General features: G+C 37.5%; 1 protein-coding gene and 1 long non-coding RNA gene across 7 annotated transcripts in view; one reads left to right on the forward strand and one right to left on the reverse strand.

The window, feature by feature from the left end:
* Positions 1–19401, forward strand: part of RETREG1 (reticulophagy regulator 1) — a 125167-nt gene extending 105766 nt beyond the window's left edge. For all 6 annotated transcript variants that reach the window (XM_070587168.1, XM_070587169.1, XM_070587171.1 and 3 more), the window contains 6 exons: positions 9059–9185; positions 11362–11446; positions 13356–13493; positions 14280–14344; positions 14587–14713; positions 17168–19401. In XM_070587168.1, the coding sequence (XP_070443269.1) occupies positions 9059–9185; positions 11362–11446; positions 13356–13493; positions 14280–14344; positions 14587–14713; positions 17168–17661 (1036 nt within the window). In that variant the 3' untranslated portion in view covers positions 17662–19401. The remainder of the gene's footprint in view (positions 1–9058; positions 9186–11361; positions 11447–13355; positions 13494–14279; positions 14345–14586; positions 14714–17167) is intronic.
* LOC139077860 (uncharacterized) lies at positions 3617–17225 on the reverse strand. Its single transcript, XR_011530449.1, has 3 exons — positions 17139–17225; positions 15497–15566; positions 3617–3747 (listed from the first exon to the last, which is right to left on the reverse strand). It is a non-coding gene; the product is annotated as an uncharacterized lncRNA (long non-coding RNA).
* Positions 19402–21615: the final 2214 nt, after the last annotated feature.

Here is a 21615-nt window from a genome sequence, read left to right on the forward strand (position 1 = left end):
ATTGCCCATATGTAACGTACAGAAACATTCAGGTAAGTGAAGAAAAATCATCCAGCGTCATGAAATAACCACTGTTAACTGTTTTTGATATTTTTTTCTTCATTATATATTCATTCATTGTTAATATTCATTCATTCATTCATTCAATATTTTTTGTGCCTCATAGATGTCAAGCTCTGTTAGCTGCTGAAGACAGAGCCATGTCCACAAATTCCTTCTTGGAATTTAAAATCTAATGGGGAATCAGGATTACAAACATAAATTAACTACAATTGATAATGGCTACAAAAGAAAATGATGTCCTGATGGGGTGGAGACGGGGCTCACGTGGAGGGGATTCAGTGAGAGAATGTAGGCAGAGTGAGTTACAGTGCCTGGCAGATGGGGAGAACTCAGCATGTGGGCGCTGTGATGATGATTCCCTTGGCACGTGAACTGGATTCACTTTGTGGGTCCTAACTTAGAAAGAGCTGAAGTGGTGGAGAGAGAAAACAGGAGTCTAACCTCCTTGGTCCTTAGTTTCCCCTGGGAGCCAAAGCTGCTTTTTAGCTGTCTCTGTTTCTGGAGCTTGGCATTTATGTATTCCACAACCCTTCTCATGTTACTGCTGTAATGTTCCTCCCTACTCGTCTTTGAAATGATCCCTGTGTTCCAATCCAGAGTGTTCTTCCTGTATCCCCCCACAGTGCCATTTATTATAATCTCTGTTGCCTTGTGTATTAGTTCTGTGACCTTGAGCAAGATAGTTAATATACCTGGGCCTCCATTTCCCCATCTCACAGGAATAATACATAGCCCTCATGTGGGGGTTGGCTGTAAGGACTGAACAAGATAGTAAGTTTAGGACATGTGGAACAGTGCCTGGCCCCTGGTAAGTGTTAGCTGCTATTCTTATCTCACGCTGCCTGAAACCCCCTTTACATGAATTGGTAATCAACTGATTTGACTTGAATTATTCACCCTATTTGCATCTTTCCATTCTACTAAAAATTGTCACCTCAGTAAAACTATGTCATACTAAACTCTGTGTAATCTCATTCCATAACTCTTTCTAAATAGTTGTTTCTAGCTCACAATTTAAAATATGCAGTTGTCCATCAGTCCCGCTGAAGAATGAAGGACTTTATTTTGTGTTGCAAATGCCAGAAACCAAACTGAAGCCAGCTAAAGTCTCGCAGGGCCTTGGCTTCCACAAAGCGGGCGCCCATGGATGGCTTTGCTGTGGACCTTGCCTATCGGGCCTGACAGGACCCAAGCACTCAAACCAGACCACGAGGATTCATCACCTTCTCTACCCCCACGCACACTCTCTGTGTCCCTCTCTTTCTCCTTCCACTCCTGGTTGCCTGTCTCTTATTGGTAATTATCTCCTCAAATCTAAAGCTCAAGAAAGATGTGAAAGCATTTAAGCCTTGATATATTAAAAAACCTAATTTTTTGCTTTTGAAAAATAACTTTGTTCTAAAAATATTTTTTGACTTAAATTCAGTAGTCCATGCTAAGAAGATTTATTATCCTTTAAAATGGGCAATAATGAAAAGATCATATCTTTAACAGGTTCCCCTTGTATACCCAATCCCCAACTTAGTTTTCAAATTCTTTTCCTGCAATAGCCCTAGATGCAATTGAATGTCATTTTATAAAAGTGAGTTTTGTGTATGGTGAGTGTGTGCATGTGTGTGTGTGTAATCATTTTGGGGTCATATGTAAACTTTCACTTATTGGTTGGGGCCTGGCCCTACCCATCTCTGGATCCCTGAAGCCGGGAATGGTGACTGACAGTTTACTGCACTCAGCGCATGTTTATTGAAATGAATGGAAGGGAAGTGATACTGAGAGAGGTGGTTTGTTCTGTGCCAGGATTCATTTGTTTCAGAATTATTTTTTCTAGTGCTCAGAGACACTTTAGGTGAAAGAGATGAAACAGGCTGCTAGCACGTTCTGTTACAATCTATTTTTAAAGAGCACAAGAGTATCACATGTCTTAGTCTTACAGAACCCCCTAATGGAGAATACTGTGTGCTGCATGCTGAAACTACAGTGCATTCGAATTGCACTTAGGTAGCCATTAAACTGTCCAGAGACAAACTTGACTATTAATAGAAAATTTAAACATTGTTTTTGATAAATACAATTTTTAAGGAAAAAAAGGTACACAGTAATTTAAAAGCTAGGTATGAAAGTAAAATAAAATCATTCAGATCCCAATTTGACCATGTGAGTTATTGGGTTCATAGCAAGACTCACCACTTTGTATTCCTACAGATGACTCAGTTAAGTTACTTAAAATCAGTTTGATGCTTTTGGGGCTTTCTTTTAAGACTTATTAGGACCAGAGCAGCATTTGATCCAGGACTAATTATTCTCTGCTACTGAGGCAAGACCCTTCTGAGTCCACTCGCCGATGTCTGTGAATTTTGAGGTTTTCCAGTCTGGTCGATGAGACCAGGTGTTGTTCCTGGCCCTCTGTGAGCCCAGGACTCTGTTCCCCTCCTCCTTTCTGATGGCTGACGTCCGGTTTCTCACACACATGTACCAGTAGCGCTCAGCTGAAGACTCGGGGGAGCCCGGCACATGGCCAGGGTTCTCTCTGCAGGCTCTACTTCCCACACTCTGTGCTGCCACCTCCATCCTCTTTGGTCTTCTCTTTGGACCCTGAGTTCTGTCTTCTCAACTCAGACAGTCACTGTGATCCACCCAGATTACCCCTCCCTGCTCCGTGGACTGGAGACTCAAGACAGTGAACTGGACAATCACCGGATACACCATCTCTCAAGGATCATCATCCTTCCTTGCATAATGCCCAGGGTCTTGAGAATCGTGGTTTTCATATGTTTTGTCAGTTTTTTCTTTTTTTGGTTGTTTCAAATGGAAGGGCAGATTGAATTCCTGATACATCATCTTGCCCAAAGCAAATTCTCCTCCTGTCTGTATTTTTGAAATGGGAATTCCATGCAACTTCCTCACGGTGGGTTTGTCACAGTGACTCGCAGGTTAGAATCACCTAGGACCCTTATTTAAAATGCAGATTTCTGAGCTTCGCCCCAGGCCTGCTCCATCAGAATCTCTGGAGTGAGGCCCAGACAGTGCTGCTGTTTATCCCTGGGGGTTCAGGAACACTCAATTTGGCAGCTGCCTAAAGGATTTCCTTTGGCCAAACCACCTAATGTATATACTTAACTGTATTCCGTGGGGATGTGAAGGCAGAAAGAAGGGATATTGGCTTCATATTCTACCAGGAAGCCAGAGCTCTCTTCTGTGATAAAGTGAGGCTGCTTGTCTGAGGAGCCATCTTCCTGATTTTTATTCCCTTCGACTTTCAGAGGCAAGTAAAACCGCAAATTCTTCAGCTGCTGAAAAGGCACTTTGCCCTGGTTTTAGCATTCTTTGGTGAATAATTGCTTACCTAGACCATGCAGAATGCTCTTTGTCAAACATCAGTCATTTAGTTTTTCTTAAGGAGAATGTAACTAAATGGAATCTGCCAGAGCCTTAGTTTTGGCACATTATTTTGAAAGCACTGCATAGCTGCGGATCCTTGGGCAAAGCCCATTTGAAAGATGGCACAGCCATCAGGGGCCTGGTAGTTGTGACTTCTCACTTGGAACCACTTGAACTGGATTCACCAAGAGTATGGGAAGTTAGGGGTGATGGTCGTGAGGGAGGGACTCTTGAGTGGTTCTTATTTCGTGGCTGGAGTGTGTAGCAGGTTCACTCTCTTAGTGAAGGCATGAGTGGAAGAGAAAGCTGGAAGGAAAAAACAAGGGTGGGGGCAAGGGAGGGAAGAAGGAAGGAAGGAAGGAAGGAGAGAAAGAAAGAAGGATGGATGAACCAAAGAACCTTACTGGAAAATGCATGTTCTCTCAGAAACTAAGGAGGAAAAAATAAGCCCTGGGCTATTATACTGAAGCCATTGGTAACCAGTTTTCTTCCTTAGATGAACTTCAATCACAGAGGACCTATTCTCTTCGGTTAAGAACTTGGTAAAGCTTCAAACTGTTTTTAAGCCTCCTTATGTGTTAGTTGGGCCTTACGTGGCATGTTGATCAGCGCCAAGGATGGTGGGAAGACAGCCACAAACCATGTAAAAGATCTGTTTCCCAAGCACCGTCCAGTATTCACAGGAGATCCTCTCTCTGGTTATGTGTTTTCCAGACAAGGCTCTCTAGGAAAACCTAGAGTTTCATTATGGAGCAACTCTGTGTGTGTGTGTGTGTGTGTGTGCACGCGTGCATGCGTGTGTGTGTGCACGCACGCATGCGTGTGCGTACAGTCGTCACCTGTGTTAAACATCAACCAACCACCAAGCATGAATCTGAGTTTCCGCTGAGTATTTGGATGCTGCACACGAAGTGCTCCTTTTTCCTGGAAAGAGTGGGTCCTCAGTGATGCTATGTTGGTATTGGTCAATCACACCTCATTCCTCCTGACTCTTGAAAGGAGTGAGGAGGAACAACGAATGTTCCTTCTTGTTCTAATTTACAATATGTGGTCTCTTCAAAAGATGTCATTGAATTTATTCATCCTTTGCAGTGGGTCCCTGTTTTAAAGGAAATAGAACTGTACTGGAAATCAGGAGTCCTGGCCTGGGTGGGGGCTCTGCCCCAACTAGCTGAGAAAACTTGGGTTTCATTTTCCTTATCAATAAAATAAGGGAATTTGAAAAGTTGACATTAAATTTCCTGTCTCTTTCTAAATTACATCTATATTATATATTGTTCAGTTATCTATTATGTAACTCTATTACGTAAATTGAACTGTGGTGACATAAGTTGATGGTAGACTATATATAATGGAAGACAATAGAAATGTGTGTTCCAGTGGTACTCAGAATTAATCACTGGACAATTTAAAACTATTATGAAACTCCCAGAGAGTGACTCTTCTGGGTCCATGTTTCATTTAAAGAAGTGTGCAGTGACATCTCTTCTTTGCCCTTGAATTCAGATTTTTAAAAAAATCATACATATTTCCATTAAATTTTATTCAGCACAATCTATACATTTATTTTCATCTCAAACGTTTACTACTCTTTCCAAAACTCATTGGGTTAAATAATATTTTTATGCTTTACACAATGAATTTCTCATATTTTGAAACAATAATTCAGATATCAACTAGAATTATTTAAGGTTATTATGTTAATATAAATATAAGTAACAATGTAACTTATTGTCCAAAAATACTGTCATATGAGGCTTTTTCCAAAGGGGAGAAATTTCATGTAAATAAGAGTGTCGTCTATGGTTATGGAAAAAATCACAAGTTGAATATTCTCTTGTTTCTTCTTCCCACCCAGTGGTCATATCTCTAGACACAGAGAAGGACAGCACTGCAGGGGTTCAGTTTTTGCTGGTTTGAAATAACAATACTAAACACACCGAGTATAATGTAAGACACAGAGGGGGCACCTGATAACTTTTTGTTGGATAAATGGATAAGGTAATGGATGGAGGGATACTGAAGTTTATTCATAGCCACTTGAAGTCCACTAAGAAAATAGGCAAGATCCTTAAATGAAAAACAGAAGTTTTAGTTATTTCACTGCAATAGGTATTAACTTTAGTTGTATGAAGACTTTGCTATAACATTATCTCTATAGAGACAATTTAGGTAACTTTAGGTAATTTAGTATTAGCCCGGGCTCCTTCCTAATCTTAGGGCACCTACTTGCTAGAGTGGTAAAATATATATATAGATGTGGTGTCACTTTTGAGACACGCATCCTAAAGGTAATAATAGAACAAGGTTCCAGCGTCTATACAAAGTACCATTTATTCAAAAAAATATTTTTCATTACTCTAGCCAGGAGAAATATTTTTACTTCACAAGTAAATAAAGTGAGGCAAAAACTGAGTAACATTTGTATTTTGACTATAGGATGTGAAGTGAGATATTGTCATGTTAAGAATGTTATTCATTAAATAAAAAGCATGATTATACATTTAAGTATCAACATAGTTTTAAATAAAGGCCATATATGTATACATGCATATATGTGTGTGTGTGTGTGTGTAGCTTTAACAACAGTAATAAGTCGATTCTCGTGTATCCATCATCTAAGTTAAGAAACAGAACATGATCAGTACTCAAGAAGCTCCCACATGACTTCAGCCACATTCCCTACATACCCTACCTTTGGTAATCCCTCTTCTGAATCTTGTTTTTTTATTATTTTCTTGCTTAAATAATCTGTTAGCTTAGCATGATTTTGAGCTTTATATAAATGAAATCATGCCATATATATTCTTCAGGGATTTTTTTCTCTAATATTATGATTCTCAGGTTCATACACGAACACAGAGTTTGGTTTCATCTTTTGTTGCTTGAACATAACTCACTACTTGTTCCTTCTCCCAAAGTGTATTTTATTTTATTTTTATTTTTATTTTATTTTATTTTTTTACATAGTTTTTGTTGTTGTTTTTCCTTTTTTGTTGAGGAAGATTCACCGTGAGCTAACATCTGTGCCAGTCTTCCTCTATTTTGTATGTGGGTCACTGCCACAGCATGGCTGCCAACAAGCGGTATATGTCCACACCCGGGAACTGAACCTGGGCTGCTGAAGCAGAGCGCAACAAACTTAACCACTACACCACAGGGCTGGCCCCTAAAGTATATTTCAAATTTGCTTCAGAATATGAAATGCTCATTCATTCCACTTTAATCATTAAAAAATGATAATCAGGGGCCACCTGGTGGTGTAACAGTTAAGTTTGCACATTCCACTTCAGCAGCCTGGGGTTCGCCGGTTGAGATCCCAGGTGCAGACCTATGCACCACTTGTCAAGCCATGCTGTGGCAGATGTCCCACATACAAGGGAGAGGAAGATGGACATGGATGTTAGCTCAGGGCTAATCCTCCTCAAAAAAATAGAAAAAAAGGATAAATCAGATAATTATAAGTTTTTCAGTGATTTTTTTTTAGAATTATATTTGCCAAACAGTTCAACCAAATTCTTAAATACTGCTCAATATGCATAGAGAGCAGAATTTAAAATCTGTATTTCTGTCATCTTTGTGGTCCCATTAATCTAGCCTAGCCTAGCCAATTTGCAACAAGTCTGTGTTGTTGTGAGAAAGGAAGCCACAATTTAGTATTTTGTGTTTCCTTTGCCATTGCAGCATTTGCTCTCCTGGTCATCTTTTCCCATTAAGCAGACATATTGGTAAGATGTTGTTTCAGATAGTGGCTTCCCAGCCAAGCACTTAGTGTTTCTTTTTATAGGTCTGGAATCATTCATAAGATATGTAAACCTAGTGCTGGATTTGGTCAGCAGTGAAAGCAGGCTGGCTCAGTGATTCGAGAGGCAGTGGAGGTAGTGGATACAGAAACCACTTCCTAACAGCTACACCTCCCCAAAAGTTCATTTCTTATGACAGGCAGGAAATCATCTGGCGAATGTCTACCTAGAAGCATAGCATCAGCCTGGACAACTGGTAGCTCAGTGACTCTCTGGCAGAGCATCAGTGGAAGCTGATAGAACAAAGAGGAAGGAAAATGAAATTTTTTCTTCTTTTTTAATGCTGTTGTACTCATTTAAACTTAAAATTTATATTAAATAGGAATTTTCATTATTTAATATACAAATCGCCTTAGTATTTGAAGTATATTAAAAAGTAACAGAATCTCAAGCCAGCCCTGATGGCCTAGTGGTTAAAGTTCAGCGCTGTCACCACTTCGGTGGGCTGTTGCAGAGCCATACCACCCATCTGTGAGTTGCCATGCTGTGGCAGCAGCTCATATAGAACTAGAAGGACTTACAACTAGATATACAGCCATGCACTGGGGCTTTGGGGAGGGAAAAAAAAGAAGATGATTGGCAATGATGTTAGCTCAGGGTGAATCTTTCCCTACAAACCCGCCCCCCCCCCCCCCAACAAAACCAGAATCCATGTGTACACAGTTTTTGCCTAGTTGAGCATCTAAGGACCAGGGTAGACTACTGAACTTGAATCCAGAGATCAGTCGTACCTTGATACCCTTGCAATCATAGCTCAGATGATAGGTCACTGATAATCCCTGTCTTCTACTAGAAATGTTTGTTTAGTTTATTGCCATATCCTTAGCTCTATGATAGTGCCTTCAACGTAGTAGGCACTAATAATTATCTATGAAATGAATGAACTTGGGGGCCCTTAACAGAGCCTGTCTGAACTGGTAAATTTTTGTGATGAGTTAGGATTGCAAGAGTGGAATTTGAACTTCATGTCATTGTAATTTTAGGGAATGCCCTGTATTTGCATGTGTCTTCTTCCTGGAGCAATTGTTACTTTTTAGCTCACTGAGCTTCCTGTGGAAAAATGAGGCAAGGACACACAGCGTATTGCCCGGCCCATGCGTCACATTCAACACATTCTATGATGAGATGGGGAAAAGTTACTCTAGAAAATATGAGGTACTGTGAGATCCTGTTGAGTTAGCAGTTTTCTGTAGAGCTGACCAATCATAGTACATACTGAAAATGTACTGTTGGAGTCGATAAGATTAATGCCAAGGTTTCTCTCAAAGCACTGTGGCTTCCCTATCTTTAAGGTTCAGAACGTTTCTAAGTAGTCCTACAAAGCCCTGTACGATCTCAGTCCCTTCCGATCTTCCCACTTCATGCAGTTTTACTCTGCTGGTTCACTGTGGCAGAGCCGTGCTAGAGCTCAAAAGAGTAGTGCTTCTAGCTCCTTCTCCCTCCTGGACCTCTGCTTATGTTGTGCATTGTTCTTTCTGGAACTCTCCGAGCCCTTATGGTAAACGCCTCCTAATCCAGATTTTAGGTTAAAGTGGTTTCTTCAGAAAAGATGTCCCAAAGCCGCCACCCTGTGCTTCTCGCTCACTTGTCCCTTGTTGTAGCTGGATAGTTGTGTAGCTAGCTGTTTAACCGTATCTCTTCTCTTGGTGTGAGAGCTTCATTAGGTGGGTATCTGGCTTGTTCACGTCTGCATTCACAAGGCTTTTCCAGAGAGTGTGGCCGATGGTTGGTGCTCAGTGAATATTTGCTAAAGCAGTGAATGTTGAATGAATCATCTAAAGTTTAGTTAAAATTTTTTTCTTTTCTCTCTTTAGCTGGGAAGTCGTCAATTCCAAACCAGATGAAAGAGCCAGGCTCAGCCAGTGTTTTGCAGAGTCATGGATGAATTTCAGCCTATTTCTTCAAGAAATGTCTCTTTTTAAACAGCAGAGCCCTGGCAAGGCAAGTTTTCCAGGGGAGCAGAATTACTGTATGTGCTTTAAAACGTGCAATAAACTTGAAAACAAATGAATTAACTTATTTTATGAGCTTGTAAGTGTTCTCCACTTCAGAATAGACTATACCAGGAACACATGCCATAGAAGCTGATTATCAGCAAGGTTCAGAAACGTTAGTGTATTAATGCTAGAAAATCCTCAACCTCATATTTTGAAATTGGATTGGTTTTTTATTTTATACATATTTATCTAGCTCACTGATTGGTCTTATTAGCCATAACAAGGAGAAATAAATATCTTAAGGAATTCCGGTTTATAATATTTAGCCTGGTTCTGACGTCAAAGGGAGATGAACTGAACATGTAGTCCTTTGAGGGTGCTTTTGGAGATAATGAGTCTCACTTTCAGTCTAAAACGTGGAGATTCTTACATGATTTATTTAAAAAGGAAACTTTTGGCAAAAACATTTATAATGATTATGTAAATGGAATGAGTATTTTTCCAATGAAGGTGAAAACCGGTGAGGAGAAGAGTCCTAAGTGGTTAGACAGGGATTGTGTGGGGAAGTGCACACACTTGAAGTATTTTTGTGGGTAGAGGCAGCTTCACTTGCAATCTTGATAGATGGATGAGGTGAGAGCCACCATCATACGCTTTTCCTTCCAGTGTTACGTTCAAGTCTCTTGAATGCCCACCTATAGTTGGACTCAAGAGCCTAGGAATGACAGCGTTTAAAAATCCCTCTTGTTCTACCATGTGCATGCCATCTCTTTACTTCAATTTAGTAATAATGGAACTATGCTTGGACACATTTTGAGCATATTAAAATGGCAACATTGTATATAGATGGATTTTTTTTAATCACTGGAGATGGTCTTTAGAATAGATCTTTAGAATAGACCCCATATGGTGGGGAGGGGAGATTACATTTTTGATGCCTATTTTACTGAAATGATTAAACACATTTTTAGAAAATTCTAAACCTAAAACTTCTGCATTGGATTGCACTAACGTGCCCCAAGTCAATTAGTTTAAGATAATAATGCCGCAAATTTGGTGGGTAATATGAAATCCCTTTGCAAAACTGAATTCCAGATATAGTAATGATTTTATAGACATTTATTCTGTCAACTTTTATGGTCTTTCCTCTTCCATTTTACTACCAGAATTCCATATTCTTCAAGGGCCCCTGCTGTTTCAGAAATAGCTCTTAGCTGTGTTCCACAAGTTCATCTATTCTCCCTTTGACTATTAACCCTGTGCCAAAGAATGAAAAATCAAAGTTAATCTGAATTTTAGACTCCTTTGTTGTTTCTCTTAATCAATTATTGATCAGAATTATCTGTCCTTTCCTCATGTGTCTTTTTTAAATTCCCGTAATGAATTTTCTTTGCTTATCAGTTTAATACCATAATTTAAAGATAAAGCAAAAGCAGGAGGGTAGTTTACTTTTAAGCCTATAGTGTGGACACAAGTGAAGACTTTATGGGAGAATTTATCTGTCTTGATGTTTAAATTTCTTAAAACAATCAAGATTTTTTTGGTCATACCTGACAGAGGGAAGGAATATAATCACATTTTACTGTAGGAATTTCATATCATTTGCATCTAGTTTCTAGGTCACCTATAAGTGAGGTCACTTTGAGGGAGGGTTATGGTTACGAGGAGGATAGTAATGGCCAAGAGATTTATCCCAGCAGTTTATCAGCTGTGCAAATTACCATTATGTTTTTATAAATGCCTCTAATTTCTCTAACATGTTTTGCTCTGTTTATGAATTTCAATGGGCTTCTAAAAGTAGTTTGAACTTGTAGATTTATTTACCAGGCTGCATTATTTTCAGTGAGTGATCCTGAGTAAAAGAAGTTTCTGGTGACATGTTATTCTTTACTTTTCTTGCATCTAGCAGTAATATAGCTACAGGCATGATTAATGGGAGATTTTGTCCTCTGTGCCAAAAATTAACTTATGGAACCTCAAAATGATTGTTACTAAGTGTTTAAGTGGACTAAGGTTAGTTGAACAGAGCATCATTACCCAGATCTAAGTGCTAAAGAACACGATTTGAAAAACATTTATCATAATGTGATAGATTACATATAAATAATTGTGTGTGTTTCCTATGCTCTAAAGTGTTTTCATCTTAAGCATAATGGTCACATGTTATTTCTTGTTTCTAGTTTTGTCTCCTGGTCTGCAGTGTGTGCACATTTTTTACAGTCTTGGGAAGTTATGTTCCTGGGGTTATACTCAGCTATCTACTGTGTAAGTATAGTAGGACATTTGGCTAATTGACGTGATGCATATGGTATCATTTAATCGTCCCAAGACCTTTCATAGTTTGGAAGAGAGAAATGAGTTCTTAATTATGAAGCAGGTTAATTATTCTTTAATTTCCTGCGGTACAAAGTTTCTCCTTTTCCTAGAGACGTGTTTATATTTTTAAATTGGAAGAATACTTGCCAAAAGGCAGTGCTTAATTTTATTTTAAATTATGTCAATAAATAAGCTGTACTTCCACCCTCCACAAAAACACTAATTACTTTATCCTTGTGTGTGTTCTTTGGCTCAAAAAATAATTAAAACCACAATAAGATACCATTATACCTTCACCAGAATTGTTAAAATTAAAAATGCTGACTATATCAAGTATTAGCAAGGGTGTGGAGAACTGGAATTCTCACATACTGTTGGTGGGTAGGTAGAATGGTACAGCCACTTTGGATAACAGTTTGGCAGTTTTTTAAAAACTACTATATGACCCAGCCATTCCACAGCTGGAGAAATGAAAGCATATATCTACACAGGGACTTGTAAATGAATGTTCATAGCAGCTTTATTTGTAGTAGCCAAAAATGGAACACACTTCTTATGTCCGTCAACAGATGTATGGATAAACAAACTGGATATCCATACAATGGATTACTACTCAGCACTGAAAAATTAATACATGCACCAGTCTAGATAAATCTCAAAATAATTAGATTGAGCGGGAGAAGCTAGATAAAAAAGAGTATATACTGTATGATTCCATTTATATATAATGCAAACTTATCTTTAGTGACAGAGCAGATCAATGGGGATGAGGTAGGTGGGGTCGGGGAAAGGCAAGAGGGAAGGATTAACAGAAATATGAGGAAACTTGTAAAGGTGGTAGATATGTTCACTATCTTGATTGTGGTGAGGTTTTCTTAGTTGTATGCATATTTGAAACCTTATCAAATTGTTCACTTTATGTGCAATTTATTGTATGTCAACTATAACTCAAAAATGCTGTAAAAAAAAAACGTAGATCTCCTGCTTCTCCTGAAAAATGTGAAAATCTGGTGCTGGAGTGGTGAGCTCTCTGCACTTAATTAACCCTCATATTTCCCTATTTTTCTTACATCAGCTTTTAAAATTTACATATATCTCCTTGGCTTCTACAGATATTTGAGTTTGCAACTCCTATTTAAAGGGTAAATGGGCACATTTCCTAACAACAATGAAGAAATAAACAGAAGAGAATACAATACATTCAGTGTGGCAATCTTCATTTCTTTTTGTATTCCTAATGCATAACACAAATGGCAAATGGTCCAAGCTCATCCATTCTCCCAAATGTAACTCATATAGAATATTGGCCTCTTGATCTGCCTTGTTTAGGAAGTAAAGGAGAAGAGAACCAGTGAAGGAGAGTCTAATACGGGCAAGGCTTTATTCAGGTGGTTTGCGTTCATCTCATTTATTCTTCACTACAACAATGTTATCCCGATATCTTCACAATATTATCCCAATATTACTGATGAGAGGCTAATGGATTAGTAATAACTTTCCTATGGTGAAAATGCACTTAACAAATAAGTAGAGTTGAGATTTTAATCCAGAACTGTTGTCTGGAAAGCATGAATCTTTGTATATACATTTTGAGGGTAAAAGGATTGAAGGGGGGGAATTGATCTAATTGTAAGTCTTTGAAAACAATAACTATAAGCGTGGGTGTGTGTGTAGGAGAAAACGTTTTCATTGCAGGGAGAAGAATAGAAATTATGAACTTATTTGACAAAGGCATTTCCCTAAGAAAAAAACTTCTTTTTGACAGTAGGGGAACTGAAATATTTTTGTGAAATACTAAGATGTAGCCTTCTGAAAGGAAGGTCATTTTACCTACATTCTCTTCCTTCTTATGTTTCAGTACTGTGTGCATTTTTGTGTCCACTTTTTAAGTGTAATGATATTGGACAAAAAATATACAGCAAAATCAAATCAGTTCTGCTGAAACTAGATTTTGGAATTGGAGAATATATCAATCAGAAAAAACGTGAGAGATCTGGTAAGTAAAGTTTGAATTTTAGATTCCATGCATGAAATGAGACATTCATGGGCTATTTATGATGAAATCACTTTCCATACATTTCAGGGTGTTTTAGCCTTTTACTGCATTGTAACATAGCCTTTTCCTATTTTGGGTTTTATCTTTTCTCAAAAGTACAATAAATTGACTTTTTAATCCAAATTGTCAGGGGAAGGAGAAAAGGATTCAACAATTTTATATTTGCTATTTATGATTTACTTTTTAAAATTGTTTTATTTTGGGGTGGACTACTGCAAATAAAAAATGACACAGGGAGGGCTAAGAGTGTGAGAACCATATTAAGAGGGGAGCGAAAGAACAGGACAAGGAAAAAAAAATACAGGAAAAACCAATGTGGTCATTTTTCACTTTTTAACTTTGCCTATGACTTTATAGATTCTCAAACTATAGCAAGCATCACAATTGCCCTAGAGGGCTTATTAAAGGATAGATTTCTGGACCCTACCTCAGAGTTTCAGATTCAGTAGGTCTAGGGTAAGACCCAAGGATTTGCATTTCTAAAAAGTACACATTGGCGGTGCTGACACTGCTCGTTCAGGGGCCACACCATGAGAACCACTGATGTGGACCATTTCCCTTGGAAATCAAACATTTGCAAATATGTGAAACTTGTTATATGCAAACATTTAATTATATGGAGGCATTGGAGAATATGAGGAATGGGGGTAAGGATATATAATGGATAAAATACACTGTGTCTAAGCGGGCCAGGAAACTGAAAGCGTCCACATTTTTTCTCAACAGAAGCAGATAAAGAAAAAAGTCACAAAGATGACAGTGAATTAGACTTTTCAGCTCTTTGTCCTAAGGTATTTTTTGTTTAGTTTTCAATTTCTTCCTGTGTGGTTTGACTGTACGTTTATTTACATGTACTAAGGCTGAATGATTTTTCTAATAGAACCCTCCTGTTTCTCTAAGATGATTGAACAATTTCAAAAGGAAAATACTCATCTGGTTTTTATTATTCTGACATTTTTGGTGTTAGAATGGAGTTTGCAAAAGATTTTCCACAGAAGCTTAAAATGTGCCACCGGTGTTTATGTTAACACAGATTAGCCTCACGGTCGCTGCCAAAGAGTTGTCTGTGTCTGACACAGACGTGTCCGAGGTCTCCTGGACTGACAATGGGACCTTCAACCTTTCAGAAGGATACACTCCACAGACAGACACTTCTGATGGTATGCTGACATTTCTAGATACCCTGATTTTTATTAGTATGAGTGCATGCAAAAATATTTAACTCTGTTAACTGCTGAATGGATAAACACAGTGTGGTATATCCGTACAATGGATATCGCTTGGTTACCAAAAGGAAGTACTGATACTTGCTACAGGGGTGAACCTCGAAAACATTAGGCTAAGTGAAAGAAGCCAGACCCACAAGTCCACATATTGTATAACTCCATTTATATGAAATGTCCAGAATAGGCAAATCCAAATAGATGGAAAGTAGATTAGTGGCTCCTAGGGGCTAGGGGAAGAGGGAATGGTGATGACTGGTACTTAGTATGAGTTTCTTTCTGGAGTGATGAAAATGTTCTAGAATTAGACAGTGGTGATGATTGTACAGCTTTGTGTCTATATTAAAAACCACTGACCTGTACACTTTAAAAGTACTTTATCGTATATGAATTATATCTCAAAAGCTATTATTTAAGAGTTGGGAGGGCAAAAGGGGTGATTAGACTCACATGTGTGGTGATGGACTATAATTAGTTTTTGGGTGGTGAACATGATGTAATCTACACAGATTTTGAAATATATTACAATGTACATCTGAAAGCTATATAATGTTATAATCCAATGTTACTGTAATAAAATTAAAAAAAAAAAAGAATTTACTATGTATCAGGCATTGTGCTAAAGCCCTGGAGATACAGTGGTCAGTAAGATGATTACTGTTTCTGACATCACAGAACATAAAATTTACCATTAAATTTTACAAATATGAAGGTGCTTACCAATTCCTCTTAGTCTGTAGTTTAAAGAATTATGTGGGAACACAAGTGTATAAAATTAATGAACTGCCCCCTGCAAAAAAAGAGAGAAAAACTTAAGCCAGTCCATGTCCAAATCTGCCTTTATTTTGAAAACAAATAATTAACAGTCAAAAAAGTTAACTTCTGAAATGTCTGGTGGCATTGTTTATAGATAATGGGAGGAGGAGAGAGAGAAGTTAATTCCCCGTGTCCAGGGCTGGTCCTCATTGAAAGAGACGGGAACATGGAGGGCAGCTTCTCCGAATCCAAATCGGACTCCCAAGTTTCCAATGTTCTTCCTCAAAGTTAGTTTAAACAAACAAAAACCCAACCAAACAAAAAAAGGCTTGTTTTATAATTAGGTTAAATACAATTTAAAATAAATTGAGACAGTTCTTGTGCAGTAACTTACCTTTTGCTGGTCTCATTGGATTATTTCAAGTCTTTTTAGCTATATACTGAAAATATGAGCAGTTTATAATGGAGGATTAGGAATAAATTGTTGTATATGTATTTTCACAAGCAAGCACACATCTTTTTTTCAAGAGGAAGGAGGGAGGCTGGGCAAGGTTTGAAAGAAGATAGGTTTGGAGATTGGGAGACCCAAATGTAGTCTTGCCTTTGTCATTAGTTAACTGTGTGACCTTGAACAGGTGACATAATTTCTGTGGACCTCAATTTCCACATCTTTAAAGTGTTTTAGGACAGGATCACTGAAGTCTGCTGAAGCTCTACAAGCTCTAAATATCGACGAGACCAGGATAACAAACACTTTGTTTTTAAGCATCTCATCTCAGATTTACTCAACAAAGGGGACAACAATAATCTACTCCACATATGAGGCTTTTCATTAAAAATACATTGAAGATTTCAAATCACTGTTGTAAAAAGTTAACTAAAAGATTTTCTATGAAAAGTGAAAAACAATAAAATCACTGTGTACTAATCTGATGTTGCTTTTAAATGTCCCAAATTTTAAAGTGTTCCTATAGGATATAGTCAGGATGCGAGTTTGATTAAAATGGTATGGGCAATTTCAGCTATATTTCTGGAAAGCCAAATGCTTCCATAAGCTCTTAGATTGAATATGGAATAGAAGGAGTAGCCTCTTTTAAGTTCATTGCTTTAAACAAACACAGGTCACAGATAGTCAAATAGGTCTCCATGGATGAAAATGCTGAGGCTGGATAATATTCATTCACCATCTGCTCTACCAGAATCCATGAAAAATTCCCATTGAAATATTTTTTACTTTGTGATCATACATATCCACATTGGCTTAAGCTAATTCCCTCCCCATGGGGAGGATAAAATTTTTGTTTATGGTAAACATTTAAACATTAGTCAAAGCTTCAAGCTAACACGAGACAGGTTGAATATTAAGTCATTATATACACTGTTTTGTGCTTAAGAGGAAAGCTAAAGACTCGGGAGCGGGGGCATGTAGTGTTTGTGTATTTGTGGAGGAACAGTGTCCCAGATTTGGGAGGGGTCCAATATGTGGTTAAATTGATTTAACCTGAAACGGGAGGCTGGATGAATACCAAGGTTGCCCAGAGGGTTCAGATTAAAATCAGATATCTTTTAGACAGCTCTTTAATTTCAAATTTATTACGGTACTTACGCTTCAAATTTCTGTTATACATTTCACAGATCTTGACCGACCTAGTGAGGAAGTTTTCTCTCGAGACCTTTCAGATTTTCCATCTCTAGAAAATGGCATGGGAACAAATGATGAAGATGAATTAAGCCTTGGCCTGCCTGCTGAGCTCAAGAGAAAAAAGGAACAGTTGGACAGCAGTCTCAGACCGAGCAAAGAGAGGCAGTCCACAGCTGGGCTCACCCTTCCTCTGAGCAGTGACCAAACCTTTCACTTGATGAGCAACCTGGCTGGGGATGTCATCACAGCTGCTGTGACGGCTGCTATCAAAGACCAGCTGGGGGGCGCACAGCAAGCACTTTCCCAGGCTGCACCCGGCCCAGGAGAAGACACAGATACTGAGGAAGGTGATGACTTTGAACTCCTTGACCAGTCAGAGCTCGATCAAATTGAGAGTGAATTGGGACTTTCACAAGACCAGGAAGCAGAAGCACAGCAAAATAAGAAGCCTGCAGGCTTCCTGTCTAATCTCCTCGGAGGCCATTAGCCTGTGGATCAACTTGTACAACAGAGCACAGATAAACTACCAAAAAATTTCAAACAAGCAAAAAAAAAAAACAAAACAAAAAAATTTTTTGAACTGTGAGCTTTACTGATTACTTTAGATTTTTTTTGGTCTTATTTTCCCTTCTGCGGTGAATTAATTGGATATATATCAGCTGACACTGATAGATTGATATTTCTGAGTTATTTTTATGTAATAGGCATGGAAATGAACTTTATATATACACATACACACACACTGTGTTGTCAGAGATGAAAATTAGGGGTTGTTTTTAAAGCAAAAAAACCCCACCAAATTATTGAGATCTTCCTATAAGTATTCCTTATTTTTTCTTTACAGTTAATTTTTCAAGCATGCAAAAAGTTTATTGTAACTCACTGAAATATTAACAATTAATTGTGAATACATGCTGTATCAGCTCCTTTGTTCCTAATACTTGGAAATAGTTAAAAATTCTTGGTAGATTTTGCTGTAAAAAGACAAAAACTATCAAGATATCTTTAGTTGAAGGACTTGGGAAATACTATCAAAATTAATTTCCTAGGAAAATTTTAAAAAATATATTTAACTACTTTGGATAGGCTGATACATTTCCATGTTATTTCTGCAGTTATAGACTTAGGCTTACTTGTAAATGGCATGCTCCATTGACTGCCAGCTCTAGTCTTGCATTGAGTGGTATTAACTCATAGAAAGCAAGTAATTAATTATATATCACATCGATGGTGATTTTGATGTAAACAGATTGGGCTGTGTTTTGTTGTTCAATTGTCATGTATTTGTAATAGGGATATTTTGGGTGCAGATCTATTCTGCCTGCTCAGACCTAGGCTAAACCCTCATCTTTCATATTATGTCATAGAAAAAGTCTCTCATTAAAATTGTGAAACTAGTTTCTAGTAGGCTGTGTGAGTGCTGTGGTCATCAGCAGTAGAGAAACAGTAACTGTTTTTGTAGTCGGTCTAGACTCCCCTACAGGAGAGAAACTTGCTTGGCTTTAAATTGTATTTATTTGCCATTGAAGTCTAAATATGTAATCTGTTTCTTATTGGGAAGCTAGAATATATTTTTCCTTTATTTTAAACTTTTTAGATCACCTTTAAATAACCAAATTTGACTTAGGTTTTTAACAAAGGACTAAAGAGCATAAATCAAGCTAATTTCGTTTTTGTCATATAAACTTTTAATGGTGTTGAGGGACCATGTCAGCAACTACCAACAATCTCTTCAATCTTCAGGTACAGCTGGCATTTCTACAGATGCATACAGACACCTGAGACCCTCAGACAGGAAGGATAATCCAAGAATACAGGAAATCTCTGGCCCCCTCCCTTCATTTTATCCCTTTCGTTGTATTTCTAAAGACTAATTATAGGTAATCTGACATTTTAATGTAGCACCTCTTATTTATTTATTTTTCTGAGGTATTAAAATATCTAGACCGAATTTTGCCAAACGTTAAAGGGAGAGAAGTTACTGAAGACTTTGAACACTTGCTTTTCGTGATGACTATGCTTATATGTCATTAGTGCCTCATGACTGTGTTTGATGTCCTTTATGAATACAAAGTGAGCCTGTGCCTTCATTATCTTGCCCATTTTGGTACAAATGAAAACCTGATGTTAGATCTACGAACTGTGTGGGTTTGGGAGGAATATATCTGAATCTTATTCAATAAGAGTTTCTGGACATGAAGAAAAATACAGTCACATATTTATAAAATAGTTATCAGGATTCTTTTTTTTAACGTGTGTTTCTTCATTTAAAAAACGTTCTTGGCCATGAAGTCAAAAAGTTTAAAGGTCATTTCAATTTCTTCATTGACGGGAAAACAAGAAGTTAAATAATCCAAGTAATTAAAGAATGTGTTACAAGTAACTGGAAAATCCTACGAGAAGATAAACTCGAGAGTCGATGGTATGAACAATAAAGCTAGAATCAAATGTTATAAACTATAAATTAAAAGGGCTTTGGAGATGGGGAGGGTGATAGGGTATAAAAATGTGTTACTATTGTATGGAGGGAACATAGAAGCTTTCCATGGACAGTACATTATCACCTTATATGCACTTCAATATCATTTGTTGAAGAATATATGTGATTACAAATTTACACAATGCACTAATGGTACTCTTAATTCAAACATACATAGGGATGTTGAGGGTTTTTGTTGTGTGTGTGTGTGTGTGTGTGTGGTCTTTGAGGCGACAGGGCATTATATGTAGTCCTTTTTCTGGTTTTAGGATACAGTAACAATAAACCCTGTGATTGATCCTGCACAGTAGGAGACTACAATTCCCTTCTCATGAGAATTTATGCAGTCATTAAAATGTGAAGCATGGATTTTTTTTTTTAATTATAGAGGAGTTGTAGAAAAATGTTTTGCTCACTTCCTTTAGAAAATGTTGAGCAAAACCATACAGTGGGAATAGCATACATTGATCATGCATTTTGATCTGAAACAGTAAAGCAGGACTCAAAAAGTTCCAGTTTGCTTTGGAAGGTCAATCCAGGCTTAAAGTAGTGTCTATATTCTCATTCTGAAACATCTTTGCTTTTTCCTTATCCTAAAAATCTTAAAAAGTGATTTTTTAAAAGATGCCCCATCCCCAGTTTAGTAGAATACTAAGAAACGAAACTTTTATAAGCTTTTGCAGTTGGCAAACATCCTCAACATATTTAGGCATCTCAATCTTTTATTTGAAATAAGTGCAACTTTCTTCCTTTTTTAAAAAATGGCAAATGCTGGCATACTACTGATTTTGGGCAAGAGCAAATATACACTTAAACAGATGTAAACGTTTTCCTTTCCTGTTTACAATTTAGGTTGTTGTGGTTCTTTACACTGCTCCAGCTCTGTTAGTTACAAGAGAGGAGATTATTCTGAAAACTCTTAGTAAACTACTGTTGTCATATGTCATTTGTATTGTGATGAAGTTAGAAAGTTTCAGAACCATATTTTTGTGTATTATTCCTCCATTTCCACTGCAGCATTTAAGTTAGGATGGAATGTTGGAAATATGAGTTCTGGTTCTGATGTTAATCTCATGGCCTTGAGACACAATTGTCAAAGTCACATAACATCCCCAAACCACCACCTCAGTTTTCCCAATCAAAATTAGGAAGCAATTCTTATCCTGTCACACAGGGATGTTTTGAGAATGAATGAAAAAAAAAGTGAAGCACTCTCTGGGGGGAAAAAAGCTATATAAAACCAAAATAGTGATTTTTTTTCCTACCTGTGTTTCAACTAAGCCTTCTTTTTAAACATTAAAGTCAATCCACAAGTACCTACTTACAAGAAAACTCTAAGTTTCTTTTAATGGGTCTAGCACTATATTGGCCTCATAATCCAATAAATGCTGTGGAATAAAAGGATGAAAAGTGTTGCAAAAACATCTCTTTCAGTTGACTGGACCACATGTGAGGTTCTACACTAATCATTTTTAATGGTTCTAACACTTACTGGATGTGGGACTCTTGAGTAAGTCACCTAACACCTCTGTACCTGTTTCCTTCATCTATAAAATTAAGACATAGCACCTACTTTATAGTATGTTGTAAGGATTAAATTTTTAAGACTGGGGGTAGCAAACTGTGGCCTGTGGGCCAAATCTGGCTTGCCACCTGTTTTTGTATGGAATACCAGCTAAGAATGATTTTTCACACTTTTAAATAGTTGGAAAAAATCAGAATATTTCATGATATGAAAAATATATGAAACTTAAAATTCAGCATCCATAAATAAAGTTTTATTAGAATATAGCCATACTCATTTATGTACTGTCTTGCTTTGATGCTATAACAGAAAAGTTGAATAGTTGTGACAGACACCATAGGCCTAAAAAGCCTAAAATATTCACGATCTGGCCCTTTATAGGAAAAGTTTGCCAATCCTTGGTCTAATAGTAGAAAACACTCAATTACAGTTAGGAT

Source organism: Equus przewalskii, chromosome 20 (assembly GCF_037783145.1).
Source record: "Equus przewalskii isolate Varuska chromosome 20, EquPr2, whole genome shotgun sequence".
NCBI lineage: Eukaryota > Metazoa > Chordata > Mammalia > Perissodactyla > Equidae > Equus > Equus przewalskii.